This window comes from Equus caballus, chromosome 15 (genome assembly GCF_041296265.1).
Source record: "Equus caballus isolate H_3958 breed thoroughbred chromosome 15, TB-T2T, whole genome shotgun sequence".
NCBI lineage: Eukaryota > Metazoa > Chordata > Mammalia > Perissodactyla > Equidae > Equus > Equus caballus.
This window is the reverse complement of record NC_091698.1, coordinates 87259552-87286334: the sequence shown is the minus strand read 5'-3', so window position 1 is coordinate 87286334 and position 26783 is coordinate 87259552. Positions and strand designations below refer to the sequence as shown.

Sequence of the window (26783 nt, the reverse complement as noted above, 5' to 3'; positions counted from 1 at the left end):
CAGAAGAAATGGTGGGGTTGCCTCTGGGCCCCGTGCGGCAGCACAGACAGGGCGCCTTCGGCAGGGGAGCCTCGACTGAAGGAACTCAGAAAACGAGCAGATTGTGAGACTCTGGACCCCACTTTCGGGGGACAGACTGTGCTGTTACAGGTTTCCTCTGCTCTTTTCCCTGAGTTTTTGCTCCTCTGCCATTTTCTACCATTTACTACTACTTATTATATCCAAACCAGACCAAAAATTGTGTTCTCCTTAGTTCAGTCACAATAGGTGGGAATCTTTTGAAATAAAATTTATACTAAAAAAATTGGGGCAAAATGATAGTTTAGATATATAAAAGGTATTTTATTTTTTAATTTTTAATTTTCCTCTCTCACCATGTGGAGATTGAATGAACAAACACCCAAAGATTTACCTTGGACTTTTTCTTTTAATTAATTTTTTATTGAGGTAACATTGGTTTATAACATTATGCACATTTCAAGTGTACATCATTATATTTTGATTTCTTTCTTTTTTTTTTTTGAGGAAGATTAGCCCTGAGCTAACATCCGCTGCCAATCCTCCTCTTTTTGCTGAGGAAGACTGGCCCTGAGCTAACATCTGTGCCCATCTTCCTCCACTTTATATGTGGGATGCCTGCCACAGCATGGCATGCCACGTGGTGCCATATCCGCACCTGAGATCCGAACCGCCAAACCCTGGGCCGCTGAAGCGGAATGTGCTCACTTAACTGCTGCGCCACTGGGCTGGCCCAATATATTTCGATTTCTGTGTAGACTGCATCGTGTTCACCACCCAAAGTCTAGTTGCTATTTGTCACCTTGCATGTCCTCCTTTACCTGTTTTGCCTTCCCCCAACCTCCCTTCCACTCTGGTAAAGACCAGTCTGTTCTCTGTGTCTGTATGTTTGTTTGTTGTTGTTTTATCTTCCACATATGAGTGAAATCGTGCTGTATTTGGCTTTCTCCATCTGACTTATTTCACTTAGCATAATGCCCTCAAGATCCATTCATGTTGTCGCAAATGGCAAGATTTCATCTTTTTTTATGGCCAAGTACTATTCCACTGTGTATGTATACTGCATCTTCTTTATCCATTTATCCACTGATGGACACTTGGGTTGTTTCTAAGTCTTGGCTATTGCGAATAATGCTGCAGTGAACATAGAGGGTGCATATATCTTTTCGAGATAATGTTTTCATGTTCTTTGGATAAATACCCAGAAGTGGAATAGCTGGATTATGTGGAAGTTCTATTGTTAATTTTTTGAGGAATCTCCATACTGTTTTTCATCATGGCTGCACCAGTTTACATTCCTACCAGCAGTGTATGAGGGTTCCCTTTCCTCCACATCCTCTCCAACACTTATTATTACTTGTCTTTTTAGTAATAGCCATTCTGATGGGTGTGAGGTGATAGCTCATTATGGTTTTGAATTGCATTTCTCTAATGGTTAGTGATGTTGAGTATCTTTTCATGTGCCTGTTGGCCATCTGTATATCTTTGGAGAAATGTCTGTTCAGATCCTCTGCCTGTTTTTTTTTTTTTTTTTTGAGGAAGATTAGCCCTGGCCTAACCACTGCCAGTCTTCCTCTTTTTGCTGAGGAAGCCTGGCCCTGAGCTAACATCTGTGCCCATCTTCCTCTACTTTATACGTGGGATGCCTATCATAGCATGGCTTTTGCCAAGCGGTGCCATGTCCGCACCCGGCAAACCCCAGGCTGCCGAGAAGCAGAACGTGTGCTCTTAAGCGCTGCGCCACTGGGCCGGCCCCTCTCCTGTTTTTTAATTGGGTTGTTTGGTTTTTCTGTTGTTGAGTTTATGAATTTTTTATATATTTTGGATATTAGCCCTTTATCAGATACATGATTTGCGAATATTTTCTCCCAGTTGTTAGGTTGTTTTTTCATTTTGTTGATGGTTTCCTTTGCTGTGCAGAAGCTTTTTAGTTTAATGTAGTGCCAGTTGTTTATTTTTTTAATTTTCGTTGACTGAGGAAACATGATATTCAAAAAGATACTGCTAAGACGTATTGAAGAGTGTACTGCCTGTTTTCTTCTAGTGGTTTTGTGGTTTCAGGCCTGACCTTCAAGTCTTTAATCCATTTTGAATTAATTTTTGGGTGTGGTGTAAGATAATGGTCTACTTTCATTCTTTGGCACGTGGCTGTCCAGTTTTCCTAGCACCATTTATTGAAGAGACTTCCTTTCTCCGTTGTATGTTTTTGGCTCCTTTGTCAAAGATGAGCTGTCCGTAGAGGTGTGGTTTATTTGTGGGCTCTCCATTCTGTTCCGTTGGTCTGTGTGTCTGTTTTGGGCTGTACCGTGCTGCTTTGACTCCTATGGCTTTGTAGTATATTTCTAAATCAGGCAGTGGGATACCTCTAGCTTTGTTCTTTTCTCTCAGGAGTGCTTTGGCTAAAGGGTATTTTAAATGCAGGAATTTTCTGTTCACAGATTTCTCATCCAGAGCTCACAGTCCAGTTGGCACGGCTTACAGCTCATGGCTTCTTTCCCCTTCCATCGTCTCTCCCACGCCCTGTATGCTAAAGCCTGAGGGTAGGACGCTTCCGGGGAAGGCTTCCGGCACTGGGTATATAACCGGTCTGTGACCTGTCTTGACTGCATCTCTCCCTTCACCAAGCAGCCGGGCCCCTCACCTCCACCCCTCACCTCCACTGCACAAAGGATGAGAGACTGTTTCTTCTCTCTAGCTTGAAAACCTTGTTAGATATTTTGTGACCCAACTTCTACTGAATGCCATTGTTCTCCCCAGAGACACAGATTCTCCTTATGTGGGAAGGTAAGTCTTTCCTCAGCAGTTTCCTCTGAGCGTAATTGTCCTGAGAGCACAGGAGCGGCTCCCTCCGATCTGAATGGGCACTCGTCAGCTCTGCCCTTAGGGGAGGGTGGCCGAACTGCTGTTACCAGGAGATCCAAAAAGTGGAGAGTGGTTTACACACAAGAGAAGTTTATTTTTCGCTCATGTCCCAGAACTGGGTGGGTCAGCAGGTCAGCAGGCTGTCCCTCTTCCATGCGGTCTTTGAGACCCAGGCTGATGGAAGCTTTGTCATGCTCAGCACCTAGCCTGCAAGGTTGTCCTGGGGAACTCATTCCTGTCAGCCTGAAAAGGAAAGAGATCATGGAAGAGTTCTGCCCTGGGAGAGGAGGTGGGCCGGCCTCATACATTCCATCAGTGTGGCCATTCCTGCAGCCGACCCTAACTGCAGGGTGTGGGGTGCTGGGAAAAGTGGTCCCTGCCTGGTCTGAGCACAGTGGCAGGGAGAGCAAGCATTTTGTGGACAGCTCGTCATCTCCGCTGGACAGTGAAAAGGTTGGTACTGTGTGGAGTCCAGAGACACAGGAAGCCTGGTCTGAGTTGCAGAAACCAGGTAGAGTGAGGGAGGTGAGGAGAGGGCCGCTTGAGAAGCCACCTAGAAGGTCTCAGCTCGCACAGGAGGGCTGAGTCTTGCCTGGGATCCACCGGGGCCTTTCTCCCTGTCCCTGGAGGGCCCTCTTCCCCACCCTACACTCAGTTCTTCCCTTCTGTCATAGGTTTTAGGAACCAGAAGGAACAGACCCCAATCCTGGGCAGCTGGAGAAGGCCGGCACAGAAGGGGGCCCCAGCCTATGGAGAGAAGAGTGATGACAGCAGAGGTCCTGGCGCAGCACCTGGCTGCCCTGCAGCTGGGGCTCCAGCGGGACAGCCGGAACTGCATCAGCTGTGAGGAGGCGTCTGTAATAAAGCTTCGCTGAACCTGAGTTTGCAGTGTCTATACAACAGTTAAAATACTCCCAACATGTTTTCTCTCTCCAGAAGTGGAAAGATATTGCAAGAAATATCCAGATAATAATAGTTGCTGTTTATCGAGCACCTGCTGTGAACCAGGAACTGCGTGAGGTATCTTATATTCATTTAAAGGTTTTTCACAGCAAGATAGTATTTCTCTCAAAACATGAAGCTCAGAGAGGTTCAGTGGCTTGCTCAAGGTCAATTGCATGGCTTGAAAGTGCAGTGTTCTGTTCCAAGTCCAGTCCCTCTGGTCCCAAAGCACACGTTCATTCTCTCTGCTCACCTCCACCCAGACTTGGTGATGTCAGTCACGCTGCTCAGAATTTGGGTCCTCTTTCTGAGACCGGACTTAGCCCGCTCACCTGCCTCGGCACCCTCACCCTGACGAGCGCCGAAGGGGCTCGCTGGGCCTTCCTCACGGCTGCTCAGTCCTTCCCTGTGGATGTGTGAGTATTCTCAGGGTGCATCCTCCTCTCCCCTCCCCATGCCCTTCAGAAAATCAGGAGAGAACTTGATTTCTTAAGGGCAGAGCTGCGTTCCTAGGGCAGAGGGGGTGACTGAAGTTGCTGGGGGTGCTGACATTGAGTTTCCTCTATAGTTTTGTAGAAGTCTGACTCACATCCCCCAGGCTCCTCTGTCCTAACTCTGAAAAGAGTCTGATGTATCTAGACGTAGAGAAATGGCACGAGCCACAGTTCATCCCAGCGAGAGGTCAAGTCCCCACTGTCCTGGGGAAAGGGTTATTCTGTAGCTATGGTCACAAATAACCCCAGAGCTGGCTTTAGACCTGCCTGACGCATCAGTAACAGCCTGTTGCTTTGGAAGTCAGCCAGTCAGAGGCAGCGTTGTTGGACATCACCCTACATCTGCCTCCATAACCAACACAAAATTCGTTTCCCAAACCCTACAGAAGATCAGCAGTTTGCTTTACTCAGCAAGGCCGTGCCTGAGCAGCCAAACTTTCCCTTAATTAAGCAACAGAGTCAGTTTTGGTTTCGGATACTGAGTGGTGTCTTCCTTCAACACAGGCATACTTCTCTTATGTGTATGTTGTAACCAATCCAGGCCCAGGATCAACGCCTGAAATGATTAAGTGATGGGTTTTTAAAAATATGAATATTCTGAATTATGTTTCCCGGCTCTTCTTTGTCCAGTGATTAGAGTTCAATGGCAATGGGAGCTGTGGTGGAGGGACATTTGGATCCTTCCTGCTCCTCCAGCTCCTTGAGAGGACCTGCTCCCTGAGAAATCAGGGCTCCCGTGGCCTCAGCAATCCCTTCTAGAAGACAGATCTTTTTCCCAGTTATACTTATTAACCTAGGGTTTAGTGTATAAGACCTTATTTTTAAAACAAATTTCATACTTCAAAATCCAGAAGCCAAACAAGCCGCTCTGACAGGTGTGGCTGTGGCTCTGACAGCACTGGGCGGGGGGAGAGACAGGTGCTTCTGGAGCTGGAGGGGCTGAGGGCCTGCCGATGATGCTTAATACTTGAGCATTTCCTTTACTCCTAAGTTACCCCTGAAGTTTCTACTCAACTAGGCAAGCAGAAGGACTCAAAGGGTCTGGTCTAGCGCCCACAGAGGTCATTTAGTCTAGCCATCAAAGAAACATTAGGTAAATGTAACAGAGTCGCAGAGCAAGTCAATGTTAGAGTCAAGACAAGGCCCTGGGGTCTCCTGGACGCTCCCCATCCCTACCCTGTCCTTGATTTTCCCACTGTCGCAGAAAGGAAACTTGGTTTCATCGTAAGCAACCTCTGAAGTTACCTTTTAGGAACATTTCACATGGAAAGCAAAACAGTCAAGCTTCGAAAGAAGTTACATTCATAAACTTGTATTTTTATTCTTTCTGTACATATTGGCAATGATAAAGCTTAAAGGTGCATGTCCTATGAAATATGCAAAACAAGGAATTTACATAAATAATTTATACTTCAGAAAATTAAAGTTGAAAAATATTTTCCACATCATTAGAGTTCACAGTATTTAAAGTAAATCAAGCTTTCCCCTGTAGATTTCAAACTATATTGTCTCAGCAGAGAATGATAAAATCTAATCAGGAATAAAACGATCAAGTTTCTGTTTTTTATTCAGTGCACGAGTAGACACTATTTCAGTATCAGGCTGTTCACACGCTGAGGCTGCAGCATTTCGTCCCAATCCTTTACCTCCTGAGTGGCTGTGACCCGGCAGAGGTCACGTGGTGTGGAATGGTTACAGCGTCACCAAAACCACCCACAGTGGACACATTCAACCAAGTGGTAACGTCTGGTGGTCCGATGCCTCATTTCCACATAATACTTTTTATAGCCCTGAAAATGGAAACCTTGGCATCTAAACACAGCCGAACATGTTAACACTAGTACAAGGCACTGTGCTATGGGGTTGGGTTTATGTGTAGGAAAGATCATGTTTGCATAGATTGCTAGCGATTTTAGTGTGCAATAACATAGAGGGCCCCGGCGTGCGTGGCCTAGTGATGGATGAAGCCGCGTGACCCTCCTGCAGCCTGGGGGCAGCACCGCAGTCTTCTCCAGCCCAGCCTAGTGGGCAGGTCCCCAAGGCTCCTACAGGAGAGTCTTTTGCTCAAAAAGCTGCAGGTCAAAGCGGACCCAGACCTCCCCGGTGGGAACCTCGTGCAGCAGGAGTCGGCGAGTGGTGGGGCCTTTGCTTTCCTGTTCTGTTCGAATTTTTGCCACTGGAACTTCAGTACGACCCAGGAAATCTGGTGAATAGACAGGTGAGAGTCAAAAGTCTTCTTTATAAAATTGTTAAAAACCACCACATGAGGGGTGTCTGAAACAGGATTCATACAACTTTCAAATCCAAAAAAAGTAACTAACTTCTTTCGGTACTGGCTGTCTGACGCTGTGAATGAATGCATGCAGAATGACAAGGGATGCGTGTGGAGGAAACTGCCTATTTGGAATCCAAGTCTCTGGGCAGGGAGCATCTCCCCCATCCGGCATGTGCCAGGCGCACAGTGTTTCTCTTAGGTATGTAGGGAGTGACTGGGCTCAAAGACTGAAACACACCTGAGCCCCCCCGCGCCAGAAGGCACCCCACCTGCTGCCGGAGTGAGATGCTGGTGACCATGGGCCTGTGCTGTTCCCCTGAGGTGTCATGGGGTAAAAATAAGGTCAAGTACCCTGGATCTAGACTTGAGATTCTAGAGTGCTGGGGATGCTTCAGATCCCCTGGCTGAATTATACTTTACCATCTGGTGAAAACTGGTCTCTGTCAAACATGGTGAGACACAGCACATCCTGGTAAAGGTCCTTAATAAAGAACTGGCAGTTAAAATTCCACTTGGGATTTAGTGTGTCCTGGAGGGTTCTGGTAGTGTAGCTCTGGGAGCCCATGCTGATTTCACAATATGGATTGCTCTTTCCTGAACAAAAACAAACCAAAGACACATGTGGCCTGTAAAGGTAAAATGAGTGACAACAGGACCTTCCTCAAGCAAAAGCAGGATCCAAACAGATGCTTCTCTGTAGACCGCGCAGCAGGGGCCCACGTCTGCCTGTGGTCTCTGTGTTCCCAATGCTGACAGCATCATAAACCTGAGGAGCAACCAGGCAGGCTCGAAAGCTGGGGCTGCTCCCCCTGAGCCTGGGCAAGTGTCAGTGCAACTTGCCTCGTGCTTTCTCCACTCAGAAGCCTGAGGAAGGAGGCTTTGGTACATAATGGGAAAACAGTGATGATAATATTGGTCCAATAACCATTTTACTGGCATTGGAAACACTGACTTTTTAAAAGCATCCTATTATTCAATGTTCAGAAGAGTCATCAGCAAATAGTGGGGCAGTTACTATGTCTGTTTAATGAAAGAAGCATTTACCATTTGGTTTACAGGCTTTTAATTCTGTAGCTTCAATGACATGCACCATCAGTCGCCCAATGCCTGAGGTCTTTTGAGAGCGAGCTACAAAAGAGAAAGAGGAGTCATGTTGAGAATGCTGAGCGTGCAGTGATGACGCTAGGCTGTAGATACTCACAGTCTGTCTTTTTAACCAACCCAACACTGCCCAGCCTCACCTGCCACTGTGCTCAGCCCAGCAGGCTGGCGTCTGGCTGCTCTGTGCCTCTGCCCAGCCTGTGTTGCATGCTGGGAATGCCTTGCCTGCTGTCTCTGCCTGTCAGCATCCTACTCATCCTTCCACACGCAGGCCCAATCTCACACCTCACCTCCCAGACCCCTTCCCTCCTCTGTGCATCCATTATCCTTGGCTTCTGAGCATCCCACAGCCTGCTGGGCCTGAAATTCTATGTCATGTCCGTCTCCCCTGCCGAGAGGAGCCAGTGCAGAGCATGGACTGTTTATTCATCCATGTATTAATCTCTCAATTGCCTAGCAAATAGTAATGTTCATAAAATAAGAATATATTATATTCACTCAGCACTTAAAGCAGCTAACATTTACTGGATACTTACTTTGTGTTAGGCATGTGCTAGACCTTTACATAAGTTATATTACTTAAACTGCACAATTACCCTGTAAGGCAGCTCTTTATAACTGCCATCTCCATATATGAGAAAAGTGAGGCTTAGAAAGGACTATAACATGCTCACGTCACAGAACTTCTACATGGCAGGGTCAAAATTTAAACATCAGATAGCAAAGTCTATTTTCCTAACTACTCACCATAGTTCCAATTATCTGTAAAACACTTCAGCTTACAAAGCAGTTTCACTTAAGACCTTATTCTATTTAAGGGGCTACTCAAAAAGGCTTTTAATATGGAGAGCGATGAGTCCATGAACTCCAGATTATCTTGGTAAATATGAAGTTAGGTAAGCAGGTTTTGCTCAGGGGTTTGAAAACTAACAAAAAGGCTGCTTGGTGAGCTATTGATTTTTCAAAACTCAGGGCAAGTAGAACCTTCTCTGTGAGCAGTGGCCCACTCCCATGGGTGCCAACCCTCCTGCACAGCACTGGCACTCGGTTCCCCGAAGGCAGGGCGGGGCCAGATTCACCTTTGCAGGCCCGGTTAAGAGGAGCACGGCCCTCGCACAGAGTAAGTAATCAATAAATGTCTACAGAGGTGAACACAAGGAAATGCATAACAATATGTACAGATACTGATGTTAAGCAAAACTAACACAGAAAAACTTTGATTCACATCTTTGACCAATTAAGAGATCATTATGTGCTTTACAAGTGATTCAGTCATTGATTTTTCAGCAGCAAGCCTTTAAAGTACCATTGAAACAAGAGTCAATTAGCAAGAGCCAATTTACACATACCTTTCAGGAGTAAATAACAAAATAAGGGACACCTGAATAAAAAAACACACAGAGCTGCAATTGGAGCAGCCAGGAACACGGGACTGGAAGGGGAGGAGTGCCCGGGGGTGGGCGGCAGGGTTTCACGGGTGAGCTGCTCAGTTAGGCAGTGATGTGGGCAGAGGGAAACAGCGGGAAATGGGGCAGCTACCAGGTAATATTGGGGATGGGCCCCGAGTGCAGGCTAAGAACTTTGTCCTTAATTTGGGAGGCAAAAGGGGAGATGCTTAAGCAGGGAGAGAGAGATTGAGGGCAGCCCTGTAGAAAGAATATTCCAGAAATGAAGGGAATGGGTGATGGTGGGGGTACCTCGTGCTATAGCCAGGGTGGGAGATTGGAGGGTCCGGAAGGGGCTGTGCTGCCAGGAAAGGAAAGGACCAGCAAATGAGAAAAGGAATGATGGAGAGAACAAATGGGCTCGGCAGCTGACTAGGGGAGAAGCGTCGGGGGTCAGAGAGCATGTTCCAGTCTGGGTGGCCGAGGACAATACTGCTATCCACAGAGATTCTCAGGAGGCGCTACTTCTGGAAGGAGGCTAATTAACCCCACTGGAGATGCCAATCTGTGATGTCCAGCAGGCACCCGGGAGCAGTCGAGCAGGTGCATCTGGAGAGCGTGGGCGCGGGAGAGAGCAGCCCAGCTGTGACCACTGAAACTGGGATGAGATGAGGGGGAGAGAAGCTCAGGTGAGGGCAGAACTCCGCGGGTACAGCGGGAGGAAGAAGAGCTAGGAAGGAGATGAAAGAAGATTAGATGGTAGGAGGACCCTCAGGGGTATCATGGGGTTCAGGGGCAGGGAGGAGCCTCAATTTCCTGCTACTGGGTGCAGGGAGCATGAGGAGGGAAAGTGAGCCAAGCCATTATTTAGGTCACTGGTGTCGTGTGAGCGAGTCATTTGCGCAGAATGATGGGGACAGCAAGTGGAGTGAAAGGCTGGTGAGCAAGGGGGAGCCGGGGGCGTGGGGGGGTAACTTAAAGTCCAGGACCTGGTTGTCAAGACAGGGGGAGGATGGGTGGATCTGGAGGAGGGATGGGGCAGAGGCTGAGGTGGGAGAGGAGCAGAGTGTTTATAAGCTGAAGGGAAACAGGCCAGAGAAGTGAAGTTTGGTGGAGCAAAGTGGACCAAGCAGAGGCGGGGTCAGCCGTGCATTGAAAGCCCCTCCCTCCTGGAAACAGGAGTGAAGAATGAGTGTTCGCGGCGGAGGGACACAGCCTTTGCCACAGAGAGAAGGGAGGTCCTGGAGCTCGCACTAGATGACCCCCGTCTGTGTAATGGCGGGGGGCTCGGAGAGGCCCCTAAGAGGTTTGAACAGCTGCGACGGGAGGAGAGGCCACAGCAGCTGAGGTGGGCTCTGCTGTCTCATCTTGCAGCAAGCCTGGTCTCTGCCGTCCCCATTCACCCTCTCACTGCAGGAGCAGCAGCAGCCGCAGCTTGTGTCCTGAGGGTGAGACCCATCCCCTCCCCAGGACCCCTGGCGGCGGGTTCCAACCCTCCGGGGCACCACCGACTACCTTGATAAGCCTTCTCCCGTTTCCTCTTCTCGGTGTCGATGTACTGCTCAGAAGCCGCCTTGATCTTCTGGACCCAGGCAGTCCTGCAGAGAAGCAGAGCACACCATGGGGCAGCTTTCCTGCGCACCCCACAGGTTCAGCCAGGAACCCCCAAGCTCTGCACTGGTTCTTCTCTCCTTTGCTATCCTCAGCTTTGACAAGTTTCCAATCATAGACCTGCGATTAGTGCAACTGAAAGACTCGCTTGCTAATTGAGGATCAAACTGAGAATTTCTAGACAGTTCCTGACCACTTACAAATCACCAGGCACTTGCAAGGTGCTGGGTACACGGAGAAAGAAGATGCAATTCAGCACGAGAGAACACAGGTTCTACTACACAGAGAACCGTGGCACAGGAGGAGGTCTGCTGTCACAGAGGTGCCGGGCTACACCCTAGAGGACACACGGCGGGCCAGGCAGAGAGGGAGAAGGGCATTCCACACAGGGGGAAGGGGGCGCACAGGTCCTGTGGGGTGGAGGGGTGGGACTGAGCCTCTGAGAGGCACAGAGAGGGCCTCAGAGACCAGGCGATGGAGCAGGGACTGTTGCTGGAGGGGTTTTAGCAGGAAGTGAGGTGTTGGGTCTCCTGTCAGAGAAGATCCCGAGAAGAGACTGGAAGCAGGGAAAGTGTTAGAGGCAGCGGAGGTAACCGAGCACATCCACGGCAAGGCCTCCCAGTGGGACTGGGCGGAGGGGCTGGTTGAGAGAGGACACAGAACCAGCAGGACTTGAGCATGGACTGGAGATGTATGGCCGAGGGAGATGTCCAAGCTTTCTCCTAGACTTCGAAGCAGGTCACATGTGGTCAGGACTGACCTCTCGTTAATGTTGTCTGTGCGGAGGGTGTAGACCCGGTCAATGTGGGAAATGTGGAAAACAGGCTCATCGCTGGAAGGGTCTGTGGGCAGTTTCACCAAGACTTCATTCAGGAAAATGGGCTGAAATTAGGGCCAAAACACAGGCTGTGAGATGGGCCAGTGCACCACCCCCCACCCTGCCTATGTCCCGAGAGTTCTGTCTGTTCTGAAGAGCCTTGGGAGAGGTGGAGAGGGGTCTTGGTTCTAGGATCTTTTATTTAGGAAAAAAGAAACTGTCTCCATTTTGTGAAAGTAAACATCTGGGGTAGATGAGATGTCACAGAACTGGGGACAGGAGCTCTGAGTGTCCACAACTGCTCCATGCACGGACACTTGGCATTTTGCTTCAGCCTCGGTTTTACAGAGAGACCCAAGGCTGAATGTGGACAGAGGTGGGATCACATGATGGCATGTACGCCAGGGAGGGGGCTGGAATCCAAAGCTGGAACCCAGCTGGCGGCTGGCGGAGGGCACTGAAGACCCAGCCACTCGAGGAGCTTCTTCTCTGGCAAGGGACAAAGGAGGCGTGAGACATCTGGAACAGGTGAAGAGCATGCCAGGAGGAGAGGAAAGGCTCAGGACGGGAAGGAGGTCCTTAAGGTAAAGGAAACACCTCGTGATGCTCCTGATGCGACCGCCAGTAGCACACCACTTACCGTCTTGTACATTTTGAACTGAGCGTTGGACTTGGAGCTGAAAAGCTTCTCAGAGCCCGAGGAGACCGCAAACTGCCTGACCATGTGGGTGAGCAGCAGGAAGTCATTGAAGAGGAACCCGCACAGCTCCTTGTTGCTCTTGGTCTTGTAGAGTTTCCCACTGTGCAGAAGCTTCCGAGGCCCCAGGCAGTTGGTGAGGGAGTTGAAAATAAGTTGCTTGAAGAGAAAGAAACTGTCACTTTGTAAGTCCCAGCACAAACCATCCCAGTGTCCCCCAGACCTGTGCCCTGGACCTGAGGGTACTGTGATAGGATTTTCTAGTTGGCAATGTGACCGTGATCATCCCCCCTTTTCACAAAAGATCCTTACATTTATTTTTCTTGAGAGTTCGAACCGGCCCGGTGAAAATGATTACTTATACCCAGAGAATACTGATTCTACCATCTGAATTCAAAGAACTCAAAACCTACATATCAAATCTCTCTTTACAAGAAAGGAAGATGGCAACCAAGGGGCAGGATGGTGAGTGCACACGGGCTGAGCTGAGGCACAGACGGTCCACACCAGGGGAAGGCCGGCACCTGGTTCCCCACCCCAGCCTGCCTGGTGGCGTCCAGCTGCACACCACGGCCTCACCTCTGCGAGGCCTTCGCACTGAACGTGTGCCTGGATCCACTCCAGTCGGTCTGAATTTTCCTTCTCCCGAACGCCTTCATTAACTTGAGAGCACAGCTCCTCTGCCCGCTCGAGGGCCAGCTTTAGGGAGGAATGGTCTACGTGGTGCTCAGGGGTGTTCTCCAGAATCTGGAAAAGACCGGCTTCATCACAATACGTCATGGATGTGTTGTGTCCTCAACCCACCCCTCCAGCTCTCCTATTGGCTGCCTATATGTGCCCGGTGCTGAGCACTGGAAATAAAATGGTGCGCAAGACAATCATTTGCCCTTCAGAAGGTCATAGTCCCATGAGTTCTTGGGGAGACAGGTGACTCAGTTACAAGAGAGTGTGCCAAGTGCCACATGGACCAAGTGCCCTGAAATCTGTGGGTCTCTGGTGGCTCTCTGGCTCATTTTAGTAACAGGCCACATGTTAAAGGGTGCCTCCCTACTTCCCCCCCAATAATTTAAGCCATGTGCCTTTAGGGTGAACTCTTCAGTATAAACTGGCTGCAACTTTGATAAGTGTGTTAACTTGCAGAATAGCAACAGTTCACAATGTTTTGAGGGTCATTGATCCTTTTGAAAAATTGGATGAAAGCAATGAATCTCCTGCTACAGGAAAAATGTAATAAAATCCTGTTTGTCAGCATGTAGAAAAATGCATTCAGTTCATTTGGAGATGACTTCAAACTACTGTTACAAACGTAAAAGAATAGAGGCCAGAATACAAGTGTGCGTGGTCCCTCCGGAAATTAGCAGGCCCATCAGCAGACAGCTCCGGTCTGGACTCCTCCTGTAGTCGTGGGGCCCACAGGCCTTTGTTTACAATTCCAAACCGGGGAAAAGCCCTGAAAGCCTGAAGGTTTTTCAAAAGTCATTTGGTGGCAAAAGCTGACCTAAACTGAAGAGATGCATTTATTCACTCTACTTGCAGTGATTATCCATGTATTTCACTGTGGGAATATTAATGTGCTTGGTCACAGGTGCTGCCCAGGCTTTGTTGGCGTGCCGTACAATATACAGTATCTGAGTTACATTCTGAATTCTGAAACACGGCTGGCCCCAAATAGTTCAGGTAAGGGACTGTGGAATAATGTGCATAATGGGTCAGTTTGGTATCATAACTGTAACATAAGGTCTATACTGAGTTAACATGGCTCACAGACCAATGGTCAAAGCATAACTGAAAAAAGCAACAATCTTATATTATTTCTACTGTTTTTCTTTGTAAGCTGTTAAAATTCTATCAATGATTATTTGTGGAATAACCCTTTGTAAAGTCTGCCATCTCCTCAGAAGGCATATTGGCTCAAGAGGCCCATGCTGCTTATGTCAAGAAGATGGATGGAATCCTAGGACTGCGCAGTCGGCAAGCTGAGGTGGGCTACAGCGCGGGGACGAAGGTGAGCTCTGTTAGGACATGCTGAGCTGGGGACTCCTGGGGCATCTGGCTGGGGCTGTTCAGCTGGTAGATGAGTTCAGATCTCAGCAGAAAGACTGGAGTCCACGGTTGTAGCAATGGTGGGCTCTGTGTGAGCTCAAGACGGGCTCCACAACTGGAGACCTAGCGGGCCTTTCCTCTGCCTAGACAGACACACTCTTGACTCTGAGAGGCCGGGCAAGCTTTCTGGGAAGGGGAGGACAGGTTACCCAAGTGACAGTGGATGCCTCTTACTCGCCCACCTCAGGGATTCGGCCCTTCAGATTGTAATGTGCGTGTTCACATGCATACACACACACACACACACGCTCAGTGCCGGGTCCATCAGATGGTGGTCAGCCCATGTGGCAGAGGTGGCTGGCATACTCGGAGGCTGCCTGACTGCCAGCCTCTGTGAGCCTCAAAGGGACACGCATCTCCGTCCCAGCAGGGGCACTCACGCTTCTGATGAGGAGGGGGTAGCGGGTGATCCTCTGCATGGGCTTCAGCAGGAAGCTGGAAAGGGGCATTCCTTTACATCGGGGGTCGGACGCCAGCTTCTGCAAAACAAGTGAGAGGCTTGAGGAAATCATAGCCTCAAGGAAAACAAGGAAACACTGGCTATACTCCTGGCTTTAACCACCTTTCAGATTTCTAATTTCTTCTAAAAGCTCAGGATCCAAAATGATGTGTATCAGATTAACAGCAGGAATATCTCACCTCGTGTGCCAAAAACAGAGGATTCTTTTCAGTTCTTTCTTACACCCATATGACAGCCTATGTGATCATTCCTTCCTCTGCTTCCAGAACCACTCTCTTCCCAGTCTGCTGACCTGAGTCTTCTTCCCTTCTTTCTTCTCTACTCACTCTTTTTTTTTTTTTTTAAGATTTTATTTTTTTCCTTTTTCTCCCCAAAGTCCCCTGGTAGACAGTTGTATATTCTTCGTTGTGGGTCCTTCTAGCTGTGGCATGTGGGACACTGCCTCAGCGTGGTTTGATGAGCAGTGCCATGTCCACGCCCAGGATTCGAACCAACGAAACACTGGGCTGCCTGCAGCGGAGCGCGCGAACTTAACCACTCGGCCACGGGGCCAGCCCCCTTCTCTACTCACTCTTAACTGTAGCTGCTGCCCAAGATCCCCCGCAGTGCAGTCCCAGAGGGTAACCCAGACCCTCTCTGGAGCTCCACACTTGCCCATTACTGTCTTTCTTCCCTGGATGTCCAAAAGGCACCTCAACACCTCAACAAACCCAGAAATGAAGTCCTCATCTTCCGTCATAAGAGCCTTCTCTTCTACCTCTATCCCTACCTGAGCTGGTAGCGCCATTCTGCACCCACCCACCTTCCCACACACACCCCTAGGAGTCACCATTGATGCCAATCCCTCTGTCTTCTAATAGCTCTAGATTTCCCCTGCCTCTGCCTGCCCATTGTCCCCTCCTTATTAGTAACAATTGCTACCATTTATTGAGCACCTACTGTGTGCCACGTAATGGATGTGTTAGCCTTTATTGGTACTGTCCCTTCTGCTCTTTCTTCACTTGGCTAATTTGTGCTCACCTCTGAAGACTCAGATTATGCCTCCTCTTGTCCAGGCTCTCCTCACCCTTCCCTGACACCTTCCCTCCCTCTCAGTGATCCTTCTTGAGCCCCCTAATAACCCATGGTGCCTTTATCATAATGCCGCATCCGGACTGGGTAATACAGGTGTCTCTATGCCGCGGCAGACTGTTAACTCCAGGAGGCCGGGACCACGTCTCAGTTGCCTCTGCTCCTAGTCCTAGTCCCGTACCTGAATAGAGTAGCTGGTACTCTAGGACGATCATTTTTAATGATTGAAAAATACATTTACCAAAATTTACCTAGTCACGTCCCACTATGGGATATTAAAATTGCTGCCCCTTTTTGTTTTTGGATATATCTATATATGCTGCTATAACAAGCATCTTCCTGCTTTTTATTTATGTATTTTGAGTCTTTTAAAAAAGCAACATTTTAGAACACAGCTTATTATTAGATTTTGCTTTTTAATATAATCAACACTATGCCTTTCATTATGAGACTGTAAACTTTTTATTTTTACTATTATTACAATTGTGATGACACTGACATCCTATTTACATTGTTATTGTTATTACTATTTGGAAAAAAGTTTTCAAAAATCTTTTACTATGCTTTAGAAGGTAAATGTCCTATTTTTAATTCTGCCATTGATTATTTTAAAACATTCACATGCACTCACAAATCTACATTTATCTATTTATTCTGACCAGTATTTCTATGATCTTGGTTTCTTTCTACGTCTCTTCTAGTTTATTTCTAGGCAACCCCTTGCCTCCCACCCTTATAACTAACTGAAGGGTTCTGTCCTCAGTGCCTTCTTATATTGAACCATTTTTACATCCCTGAGATCATTAGAAGGAAGATAAATATAAATAGCATTTACTGAATGTTTACTATGTGCCAATCTCTGTGCTAAAGTACTTTTAAAAGTATTACCTGATTATCTCCGGGTTACAGGTGAGAGGAACAAAGGCACCAAATGTTACGTAGCTTGTCCTGGTCACAACTGGACGGTGATGGGCTGGGATTCCAACCTGAGCAGTCCGATTCTGAAGCCTGTCTCGTCTGAAGCATGATATTATGCTGCCTCCTGGGGTAATCCTATTTGGTTATGACAGACTCTCCTTTTCATGTAATGCTTGATTTTACTCAGGCTGTACCCCCCTAGGTTTGTGTAAGTAACTCTGTGATGTTCGACAATGCATTTCTCACAACGCACCCCCGTTGTGAGGTGGCGTGTGGCCGCATTAGTAAGTGTTGTCCTTCTGAGTAAGGTCTAGCTTTACTTTTCCTCACCAACTGCTTGGTTTGTTTTGAGGAAGATTAGCCCTGAGCTAACATCTGCCATCAATCCTCCTCTTTTTGCTGAGGAAGAGTGGCCCCAAGCTAACATCTGTGCCCATCTTCCTCCACTTTATATGTGGGATGCCTGCCACAGCTATGGCTTGACAAGTGGTGCCATGTCTGCACCCAGGATCCCAACCAGCGAACCCCGGGCTGCTGAAGCGGAACGTGTGAACTTAACTGCTGCGCCACCAGGCCAGCCCCTCCAGAGTTACCTTTAAAAATTCCTTGAAGTCGGTGTCTTCATCTGTCTTCTGCTGTAACAGAGCTGCTCCATTAAGCTGACAGCTGCAGAACCGGATGTAAGCCTGCATGTGGGACAGCTCAGCTGCCAGGATGTCCCCAATCATCTGCACGGGCATCTTCTCGCCGCTGGTCTTCTTCCGCACCCGTAAGGCCCTGCAACCACACATTCTCTCACTCTCTGCTTCTAAGTGAATGTCTTTGGTGGGTGAAGGATGACTAGCATGGGAGATTAATGGTAATGATAACCAGTGAGCTATCTAAAAACCCCTGGCACCCTGAGGGAAGACTCAGGAGGAGGAGGAGGCGGCTTAGGCATGAAGCTCTACTGGCCAAGTCAACCTCGGTGAAACGTTAGCAAAGAAGATTAAGAAAATGAAGGCCAGACACGTGAGTGTCTCTAGGCCTTTAGAATTGGCTTAGTCTCACCTTAGCTTCTTAGCAAAGTTTCTTTTGAAAAATTCTAACTTGTTCTTGGCTGAACCAAGAAGAAAGGAATTTTCCACACTCTGTAGGGGCAAAAGGGAGCAGAAACCCTGGCGGCCAGGCGTGCAGGTGGAGGTGAGCCTCGTCCTCAGGGGAGCGGCCAAGCCCCAGGGAGGGCGGAGAGGCAGCCAGAGCTGGTCCTGTGGTGCCTCCTCCCAGGAGCTTGTTGTCCTGGGCACAGGGGACAGAAAACCACCCCAAGGAACAGAATTCCACAAGGGTCTTTAGGAGGCTGCCAGACTAGCCAGTCACGTCTGGGCCACGAGCTGCAGCTTCTCTCCGGACTCTACTACCCAAAACAGAGTCCAGTTTGTGGAATCCTATGTTAACATACGATTTGTTTAATGATTTAACTTTTTCTTTGTTTAATCGAAGTATTTTTTATTCTATTTCTTTACTTCAGTAGTTATGTATTTTATAGTTGTAGGGCATTTCATAAAGTTATAATAAAATAGAAAGCCGGAGGGAGCAGAAGACAGTTGGAAGTCCCTTTGCTGCGCAGCCCTGTGGAGAGGCGCGTGTGAAGCCTCCGTCCTGGGGCCGGGGTGTCTGCCGAGCGGCGGGCGAGGCGCACAACTCACTTCAGCAGCTTCGTGTTGGACATGATGAGCTCCTTCCAGTTAACAAAGATCAAGGCCATTTCTCCTTCCGTGAGGACACCTGAGTCCATCATCGGTTTCTGAAAAACCTAAATCAAAGCACAAAAGAAACAAGTTAGCCAAAGTGTGAAAACACAGCTGAAGTGGTCTAAGTGAAACAAGATCTTCATACACTGAAACTAAGACGATCATGGTATTTTAAAATAAACATATTTATGATCATTAAATTTTCTTTCTTTCTTTCTTCTTCTCCCCAAAGCCCCCCAGTACATAGTTGTATATCCTAGTTGTGGGTCCTTCTGGTTGTGCTGTGTGGGACGCCTCCTCAGCATGGCCTGATGAGCGGTGCTAGGTCTGCGCCCAGGATCCGAACCAGCAAAACCCCAGGCCCCCAAAGCGTAGTGCGTAAACCCAACCACTCAGCCACAGGGCCAGTCCTAGGATGGTTAAATTTTAAATTGCGTAAGTTCCCTACTTTTTGCTATCTGGGCTCCTAATCAAGGCTGATTCTGAGGACTGAATCCAGTAGTCTCACCAAGAAGAGGACATTCTCATACTCACCTCCTACGGGTGTTATGAAGGTTAAATAAAACCATGGCATAAAGCGCCTACATGCTGTAGGAGTGTGCAGAACTGAGGAAGCGTGACTGCTGCCAGGTCGAGCACCTCAGGGTTCTGGAAGCAGTTTGTAAAACAGTCAAGACTTATACTACCCTCAAGACTGACCGCCCAGCAGGGGTGGACTGCAGAGTTTGGCTGACTGAAGGGGAAATAATCCTCTCCATCAGTGTTCCAGAGCACTTAAGGATTTACAAACCTCTGATATGTACGCATATGCATACACTGTGTGTGCATGTGCACACATCTGTGTGTGGGGGGGAGGTTTCTCAATTAACTTCAGATATGATGTAGGTCAAGCTGAGTCAGGTATTATTATTCCCAAATGACTCGTGAAGAAATAAAGGCTGAAAGAGCGCTTTGCTCAGTTACAAAGTGAGAATATGGAGGAGCTAGAACTCAGCTCAACTCCTTTTGATTCTAAGTCCAAGTTTCCACTAAACAACTAGGGTTCTCAGGGAAAGACTTTAAAGGCCTTAAGGAAATAGCGACGTTATCTGAGAGGACTCTTCTCCTGTGTGATCCTTCCAAGATACACACGAAACATCACCCTATTAAAACTGTTCGCTGGCCATGGGATAAGATGCAATCTCCTTCTCCAGGATCCCGAGGCCCGCTGTGGTCTGCCCCCTGCCAGCCTCGCCAGCCTGGCCCTCACGTACTTGACGCTCAGCCACTCTGGGCTACGTGCAGGACCCTAACTCCCTCAGCACATGCCTTCCCACTTCTGTTTCCTCATAGAAAACTCGTCCTTGTCCTTCAGGTCTTGGCCAAGGCCTAAATGGGAAGGTCCTTCCTGACCTCTCCTTGCTGGCTGGGGGCGGTCCCCTCCCCTCGGCTCCCAAAGCATCCGAGTCACCCCCCCCCAGCCTTCACCACGCTGCTCTGCAACTGTCTGTCTGTCTCTCCACAGGACTGTGAACTCCTCGAGGGCAGGAACCTTCTCTTTAGCTCTGTTCTCTAGCACAGTGCTTTGCATACAGTAGGTTTTCAATTAATGTTTACTGAGTTGAGTTGAACATGGATTCAAAGAACTCAACTGAAAGTGCTGTGAATTGGACCTCTCTAAATCTCTCCAGCTCCACGAGCAGACTGCAGATGTCAGGACACTCCCAGGAGGGCGAGCCCTGGAAGACGGCCCATCTGCTCTGAGGGGTTCCTGGGGGACAGGCATTGCCTGTTCTTCACTCACTGAGTAATTTATGTTACTTTGTTTATTCGTTCTACTTGTCTGCTTTGTGTCAGCCTCAGTGAGGTGAGCAGAGGAGGAGAAGGTGGTCAGGCCCTCTGGGACCCCCCATGGGAACAGTGATGAGAAGGCCTTGCCTGTTAACAGTGCCCGTGACTCCTCGCCCCTCAGAGCATCTCATGGGTGGACAGAGTGGGAATAACCAAGGCCCAAGGGATTGAGTAACTGCTCTGAGGTGGGGCAAGACCCGGCCCCTGTTCACCTCCTGTGCTAGCATCAGAGAGGCACTTCTGCACCCATGTACAATCCCTTCGGACTGCAATGTGACCAGCAGCAGGGCAGACACTTGTAGGGATGAATAAGAATGATGGGCTCCTCTTGTAGGCCATCTGCCCTGGTCACAGAGGTGCAGACATAAACACACCTACTTTATTCAGTACTGGTGGGAAGGCCTGCAAAGGGCCAGGCTACGTTTTGGGGATGCAGAATGAAGGATACAGAGTCTCAGGAGCTCACAGCCTTGGGGGGAAGGGAGACACTGTCAACCGAGCTGTGCACTGTAGTGAACACGTGAGAGGAACTAGCAGGCCATGTCTGGAGCCCGCAGCCTGCATTTAGGGTGGAGGAGGCACCAGGGGCAGGCCTTGCCGGGGGGCAGATGCAGGCGGGTGCGGCCTCTGCTCCATGCTGCTATCCAGGTCACGGCCAGGTGTATGGTGCACCTGTTGGGCCTATGGGGACACCAATTCTCCTCAGGTGGTTTGTTTATTTGACTGGAAACAAAAGTATAATAGAACTATCAAGTGTTATCTTGCTTACTCAGACACAAATCATTTTAAAATGCCATTCTAGGGGCCGGCCTGGTGGCCCAGAGGTAAAGTTCGCAGGTTCCGCTTCGGCGGCCCAGGGCTCACCGGTTCTGATCCCGGGTGCGGACATGGCACCGCTTGGCAAAAGCCATGCTGTGGTAGGCGTCCCATGTATAAAGTAGAGGAAGATGGGCACGGATGTTAGCTCAGGGCCAGCATTCCTCAGCAAAAAGAGGAGTGGCAGTAGTTAGCTCAGGGCTAATCTTACTCAAAAAAAACAATGTCACTCTAACAGCTGTCATCAGCTTAGAGGTCACTGGTAACATAAATAGGCACAAACATAAAACAGTAAATATATGATATTTGGACAATATTTTACAATAAGCTCCTATTTGGTTTTCCAAACTGATACAAACATTTGGTGAACACTCCCACTGCTTCACAATTCCCCTGGAAATGTTAAAGTTTATGAAAATGTCAGGTGTCAAACAGCAGTGTAAATATAGTTAGGCAAAAAGCTGAAGTAGATAAGTTGCTTCAGCACCTTCCCCCCTTCTCTGGACCCTGTCCTTCCTGATGGGGCCTCTGCCACATGCGCCTGAGGCACCTGAGTGCCCTCTTGTTCTCTCTTCACTCTGAATTACCTAATCTCGGGGAAAGAGTTGACTGAACTCTTCAAGCACTCTCCAATGGGCAGAGAAAGCGTTTTGAGGGTGTGAGAGCTCCTGTCACGCCTGTGAATTTACACAGCAAAGGGGAAACCTCCCCTTGAGACCGAGGACCCCCATCCCCTACAGCAGAGAGAGATGCTCCTGGAGCGAGGCGGCAGGGGCCCCTCACCTCCACGACGAGCTGAAGGTCGTCCACGTACCGCTCCTCAGTCTGAATCAGCTCGTGAAGGTAGCCCTGCCTTTTCCTCTCTATTGGCTGCATGGTGTCCAGGGTTTGGAGATCGGCACACCCTATGGAAAAACAGGGTAGAGTTTCAAAATATGATTTCAGTCTTCTTTGCAGAAAACAGACATTTATCAGCAGACATGCTAGGTTTACAAATGCTGCCTTGAAGGAACAACACAGCTTCCACAGAGCGCAGGACGTCCTCGGAGCAGCACACACCTGCGAAGAGCGGGCCTCACGACCTGCCACCTGCTCGAAAGCAGCTCATTAGCCACACCTGTAACATTTCAATGTGGCCCTGACTTCTTCTCTTAGTAGTAATGACAGAATTAAGAATTTTTAGAATGGCCTCAAAGAGATCAGAACTGTGCTGAGCTTGTGAAGAATCTATGCTATTCTCACCATCTCAAGACATTTTCAAAGTTATTGTAATGATTAAACGAACCAAATGCTTCAGACTAGTGTTTCCTAAACTGCAGGTCGTGAGCTATCAGCGGGTCATTACATCAGTTTAGTTTTTTTAAATGCTGATTAGGCCCAGCAGTAAAATTATAAATAGAAACTATCAAGTGTGCAGCATTGGTAAGCGTTGTTCCGTGAAAAGTTTTAGTTAGGTATGTATTTGGGGATGTAAAATGTACTTCTTACTGTGAGTGACTGTTTAAAAGCTGTTTGAGAAACATTTCTCTAGATTTCTCAAAGTAAAGAGCTAAAGTTAGGAAATCTGAAGTCCCCAATGAAACCATGCCTAGCCCCCTAGGACAAAGAACTCCTGGTTTGGGATACACCGTGGCCCTAAGTGACTCTGAGGGAAGTCCTGAGTGTCTTGCAGCAGGGTGAGGTGTACTGCATACACTTTGGGTCAATTTACAGGCACATCGGGGATGAACTAAAGGTCAAATTGTGAAGTGTGACGTACTTCCAGAGTCATTTGGTAAGAAGCCGAGGGCTTGCCTTATGCCCAGTGACAGGAAGCCCTTCCTCAGACACAAAGAAAAAGCAGGCAGGTACCCAGCAAGCTACACCTTGAGGCAGCAAGCGGTGCACATCCGAAAGCCAAAAGCCGGGAGAGAGAAGGACAAAGAAGCCTGCCTGATCCCTGCGGCCACCAGGTGAGCAGAGGCAGCAGGGGAAGGGGCAGCCTGAGGCAGGGACTCCAGACACACATGTCCGCAAGTGGGTGCTTGTCTGACACTGGGAACAAATGAAGAAAGCCACAGAGGCAGAAAATGCAAGGATCACACTGGGCTTTTAAAGGGGGGTTCTCTTTCTGTCGCCTTTGAATTTTTATATATTTGCACAGATTTGGGCTTACTGAAAGTTCTAATGAAGACAGCTGTTCTGTTTTCTGCACATGTTGCCAAAAGCTTTAAAAAATTTACTCCCACAGTAAAACCAAAATTGAATACGGCAGGTTATGTTTGGTGCTACCAAGAAGAAATCATAGTGCCACAGTCGTGTTCAAAAAGTACCCAGCGTTTCGGGGGGTTGTATTTGATTCTGTCCTGCTGGGGAGAGCTGCAGGCGTGAGTGAGTGTTTGGAACCAGTAAGGCTGGTGACAATACAGATGACTGACTGACTAGGTTGTGTGGAGCAAGGAGGCTAGATGTGGTGGCCGTACAGCTGGTGGGACGTTGCTGATGGTGATGTGAGCCAGAGTCACAGGTCAGAGTTGCCAGCTGACTCTGATGGAGGCAATTAGAACAGTCTCTAAGGTTACCCCACCTCTTACACTAGTGTTTCACAAATTTCAGTCATTCACATTCTGCCACATCCACATTCTATCTCTACTATTATTTATGTTATATTTTTCTCTAAATTCACTTGTGTCTGAGTTAAATATCTAGGAAATCATGGGTTTGATGTGCTGGTTATGTTTCTTCTGATAGTCATTAAAATATATAACCATTAAAATAAAACTAGTCTTCTTGGGTGCTATCTTGCATGCCACTGTGTCGGGTACCATTGGGATACGTGTGTCACACTTTGAGAAACAATGATTTACATTAAAACCCACAAGCACCAGCCTATCTGTTCTGTATCTTGGAATAATAAGAAAAGTCTCAGACGTTTTACCATTTCTAAGGCGGGAACATACATTAGCTTTATCAGGATGAATGTGCGGACAATCCTTGCACTCCACCCCTGGCGGTCCCCTTTGCATTTCATTACAATGGTTCTTAAACTTTTATTCTCTCTTCAAGTTTCCAACCTGACCCGTACCTTCACAGTCAGACATTCTTACCCCTGATGTCAGGGGAAACAAATAAAGCCTTACTGCCCCTTTACCTCCTCCCTTTATCTCCCTGCTCTCATCCCTGTACTTCCTTCCCCTCTCGGGGATGCGGGGATCCTATTTATTCCCAAAGCCAGCATCCTTACCCAGCCCTCTCCTGCAGGACCCTTCCCTGTCCTTCACACCCCATCGTCAGTCTCCACTAGCTCCTTCTTAGCCTGCACACAGGGTTAAGTGCCTCTCCCACCCCATCATCTAAAACAAACAAGCACCCTTCCTTCCGTCCTGCTCCCTCCTCAAGAACCCTCTCTCTGGTCTCACCGCCAAGCATCACTAGAGGGGTCTGTACTCCTGGCCAGTCCCCCAGCTCTCCCTGTCACTTCTCCAGTATAGGGCACTCTGGCTTCTGTCCCACCGCCCCACTGACACTGCTCTTGTGAAGGTGATGATGACCTCGGCATTGCCAAATCTAGCAACCCCTTTGGAGATCACATCCTCCTCCACCTGCCCACGGCACTGGCCCTTCTGAAGACCTGCTTCTTCAGACACTCAAGTCTCTCCTCTCCCAGACTTTGCCACTCTCTTCTTTCTGGTGTTTCCTTCTGTCTTTCTGCCTCTGCCTGCTTCCAGACTCTCTGTTCCCCCTAATCCAGCTGATACTAAAATGTGTTCCTGGCATTCCAGCCCTGTACGGTCAAATGAACGGGACAATGCTGCAGACTGTGTATTTCTCTTGTAGGGCCACAATGCACATTAGCATATTAGGCTCTGAGAAATCCTGCCCTAAAAAAAAGTTTAATTTGACGAATGCAGAGTTCCCAACACCTATTTGACCACAGAACCCTCTTTTTTGAGGGGAGGGGAAGTGAATCTTCTGAGAACCGAGAAATTATAGTTTGTTGGTAGAATACATCCTTTGCCATCCTCTGTGCCCACACTGTCCAATACGTAGCCACTAGCAACATGTGCCCACTGAGCACTTGAACTGTGGCCAGTCCAGAGAAGTGCTGTGAGTGTAAAATGCACACAGGTTTCAAAGACCTTGTACAAAAAACCCAGAATGTAAAATAACGCATTAATAATTCTTATATTGATCACATATTGAAATGATAATATTTTGGATAATACTTGGTTAAGTAAAAAAATTATTAATTTAATGTTTTTTTTGTTTGTTTTAATGTGGCTGCTAGGAAATTTTAAATTACATATGGGGCTGCGTTTGTGACTTACATTCGATTTCTATTGAACAGCTCAAGCCAGGCACTACATTTTTTATTATGTGTTTTTCCCCAATAGAATAGTCAATGGCTCCTGTTATTTGCAGAATGAAGTCCTGGGTCTGTAGCACAGGGCTCCAGAGTCTCCACAATCCGGCCACAGCCTATCTTTGATCATGCCGCCCAGCTTCTAGCCACCCTGGCCTGGGCCCAGTCATACACTGTCCTCTCTTCCGCGCAGAGCCACCTCATTAGCCCTTCAAGGTGTGGCTCACGTGATCCTACTTCAGGGAAGCATTTCCCATTCCCTCTTCCACTCACCCCCAGACTGCCTCTCCTTCGTGTTTCCGGGGTGCTGGTTTGCATCTGTATTTCGATACTTCACATAATGAGACGTGTTGTAGTTCACCTGTACATGGTCACTATGTCTGTCTCTCCCACTGGAGATTAGGGGCCGTGTCTAACACAGTTCTATAATATCAAATTAGTCCAGGGTTCTGACCACGGGGGTCAGGGAGTAATCATCAAATAGTAGACTACTGTGTTGCCCCACACGCGTTTGTCACCTTCCACCTGCTCTGCTCCATGCTGCAAGGAGGCCAACCCACAGGCTGCTTTCGTAAGCTCCTGTCTGAGCTGGCTTCTGCCTGAGTTTGGCCAGTGAGAGGAGGCTCTGGCAGGAGAAGGAAGACTACAGGGTGGACGAGGAAAAAAATCCTCCTGCCAGAAGAGTGATGTGACAAGAAAGTTTTTAGTTTCTGCTGGCTAAAGAATAGAAATGCTGGGCTTGCATCTCACACAAATTTGGAGTTAAGAATTCCTGAACTAATGAGTTAACACAAAAATTGGTCCCTGGTTGGTGATGCCTACAGTGCTTGGTCAAAGGAAACGTCTAACTGCTCTGGAAGGTCTCTCCTACAACCCTGGTTCCAAGGATTTCCACAGAAATACTAAGTCTCACTAAAAAGGAGTTCAAAGTAAAAAATCACAAAAGCAAGGAATGATCCACCTTAAATAAAAAAATGCAAGAACATAAGATAATAGAACAAAATACAGAAAAGGAGATGTAAAATACATATGTTTAAAATAACTCAAGACATATATGAAGGACCTGAAACCCTAAGAAGAGTCTTTAAAAAAGAATAGGCAGGGGCCAGCCCAGTGGCATAGTGGTTAAGTTTGTGCACTCCACTTCAGCAGCCCAAAGTTCACAGATTCAGATCCTGGGCACAGACCTAGCACCACTTGTCAAGCCATGCTCTGTCAGCATCTCACATAAAATAGAGGAAGATTGGCAATAGATGTTAGCTCAGGGCCGATCTTTCTCACACACACACAAAAATAAATAAATAAAAA

At 48.1% G+C, this 26783-nt stretch overlaps 2 protein-coding genes and 1 long non-coding RNA gene across 32 annotated transcripts in view; 2 read left to right on the top strand and 1 right to left on the bottom strand.

The window, feature by feature from the left end:
* Positions 1–3761, top strand: part of FAM228B (family with sequence similarity 228 member B) — a 94506-nt gene extending 90745 nt beyond the window's left edge. For 7 of the 17 annotated variants that reach the window (XM_023619422.2, XM_070236589.1, XM_070236588.1 and 4 more), the window contains one exon: positions 3555–3761. In XM_023619422.2, coding sequence (XP_023475190.1) covers positions 3555–3755 — 201 coding nt within the window. In that variant the 3' untranslated portion in view covers positions 3756–3761. Of the gene's footprint in view, positions 1–2456; positions 2803–3554 lie in introns of all 17 variants that reach the window. The other 10 variants (XR_011426549.1, XR_011426550.1, XR_011426548.1 and 7 more) reach the window with 5 other exon arrangements.
* A 1851-nt stretch (positions 3762–5612) lies between these two features.
* Positions 5613–26783, bottom strand: part of ITSN2 (intersectin 2) — a 134455-nt gene continuing 113284 nt past the window's right edge. For 8 of the 14 annotated variants that reach the window (XM_070236576.1, XM_070236579.1, XM_070236575.1 and 5 more), the window contains 11 exons: positions 21917–22038; positions 18443–18549; positions 17348–17531; positions 14686–14784; positions 12782–12949; positions 12146–12361; positions 11449–11570; positions 10593–10675; positions 7636–7719; positions 7012–7185; positions 5613–6519 (listed from right to left, as the gene is read on the bottom strand). In XM_070236576.1, the coding sequence (XP_070092677.1) occupies positions 6362–6519; positions 7012–7185; positions 7636–7719; positions 10593–10675; positions 11449–11570; positions 12146–12361; positions 12782–12949; positions 14686–14784; positions 17348–17531; positions 18443–18549; positions 21917–22038 (1517 nt within the window). In that variant the 3' untranslated portion in view covers positions 5613–6361. Of the gene's footprint in view, positions 6520–7011; positions 7186–7635; positions 7720–9041; positions 9808–10592; positions 10676–11448; positions 11571–12145; positions 12362–12781; positions 12950–14685; positions 14785–17347; positions 17532–18442; positions 18550–21916; positions 22039–26783 lie in introns of all 14 variants that reach the window. The other 6 variants (XR_011426544.1, XR_011426545.1, XM_070236582.1 and 3 more) reach the window with 4 other exon arrangements.
* LOC138917894 (uncharacterized) lies at positions 6395–18687 on the top strand. The gene is made up of 4 exons (XR_011426551.1): positions 6395–6534; positions 13788–13879; positions 14101–14207; positions 16746–18687. It is a non-coding gene; the product is annotated as an uncharacterized lncRNA (long non-coding RNA).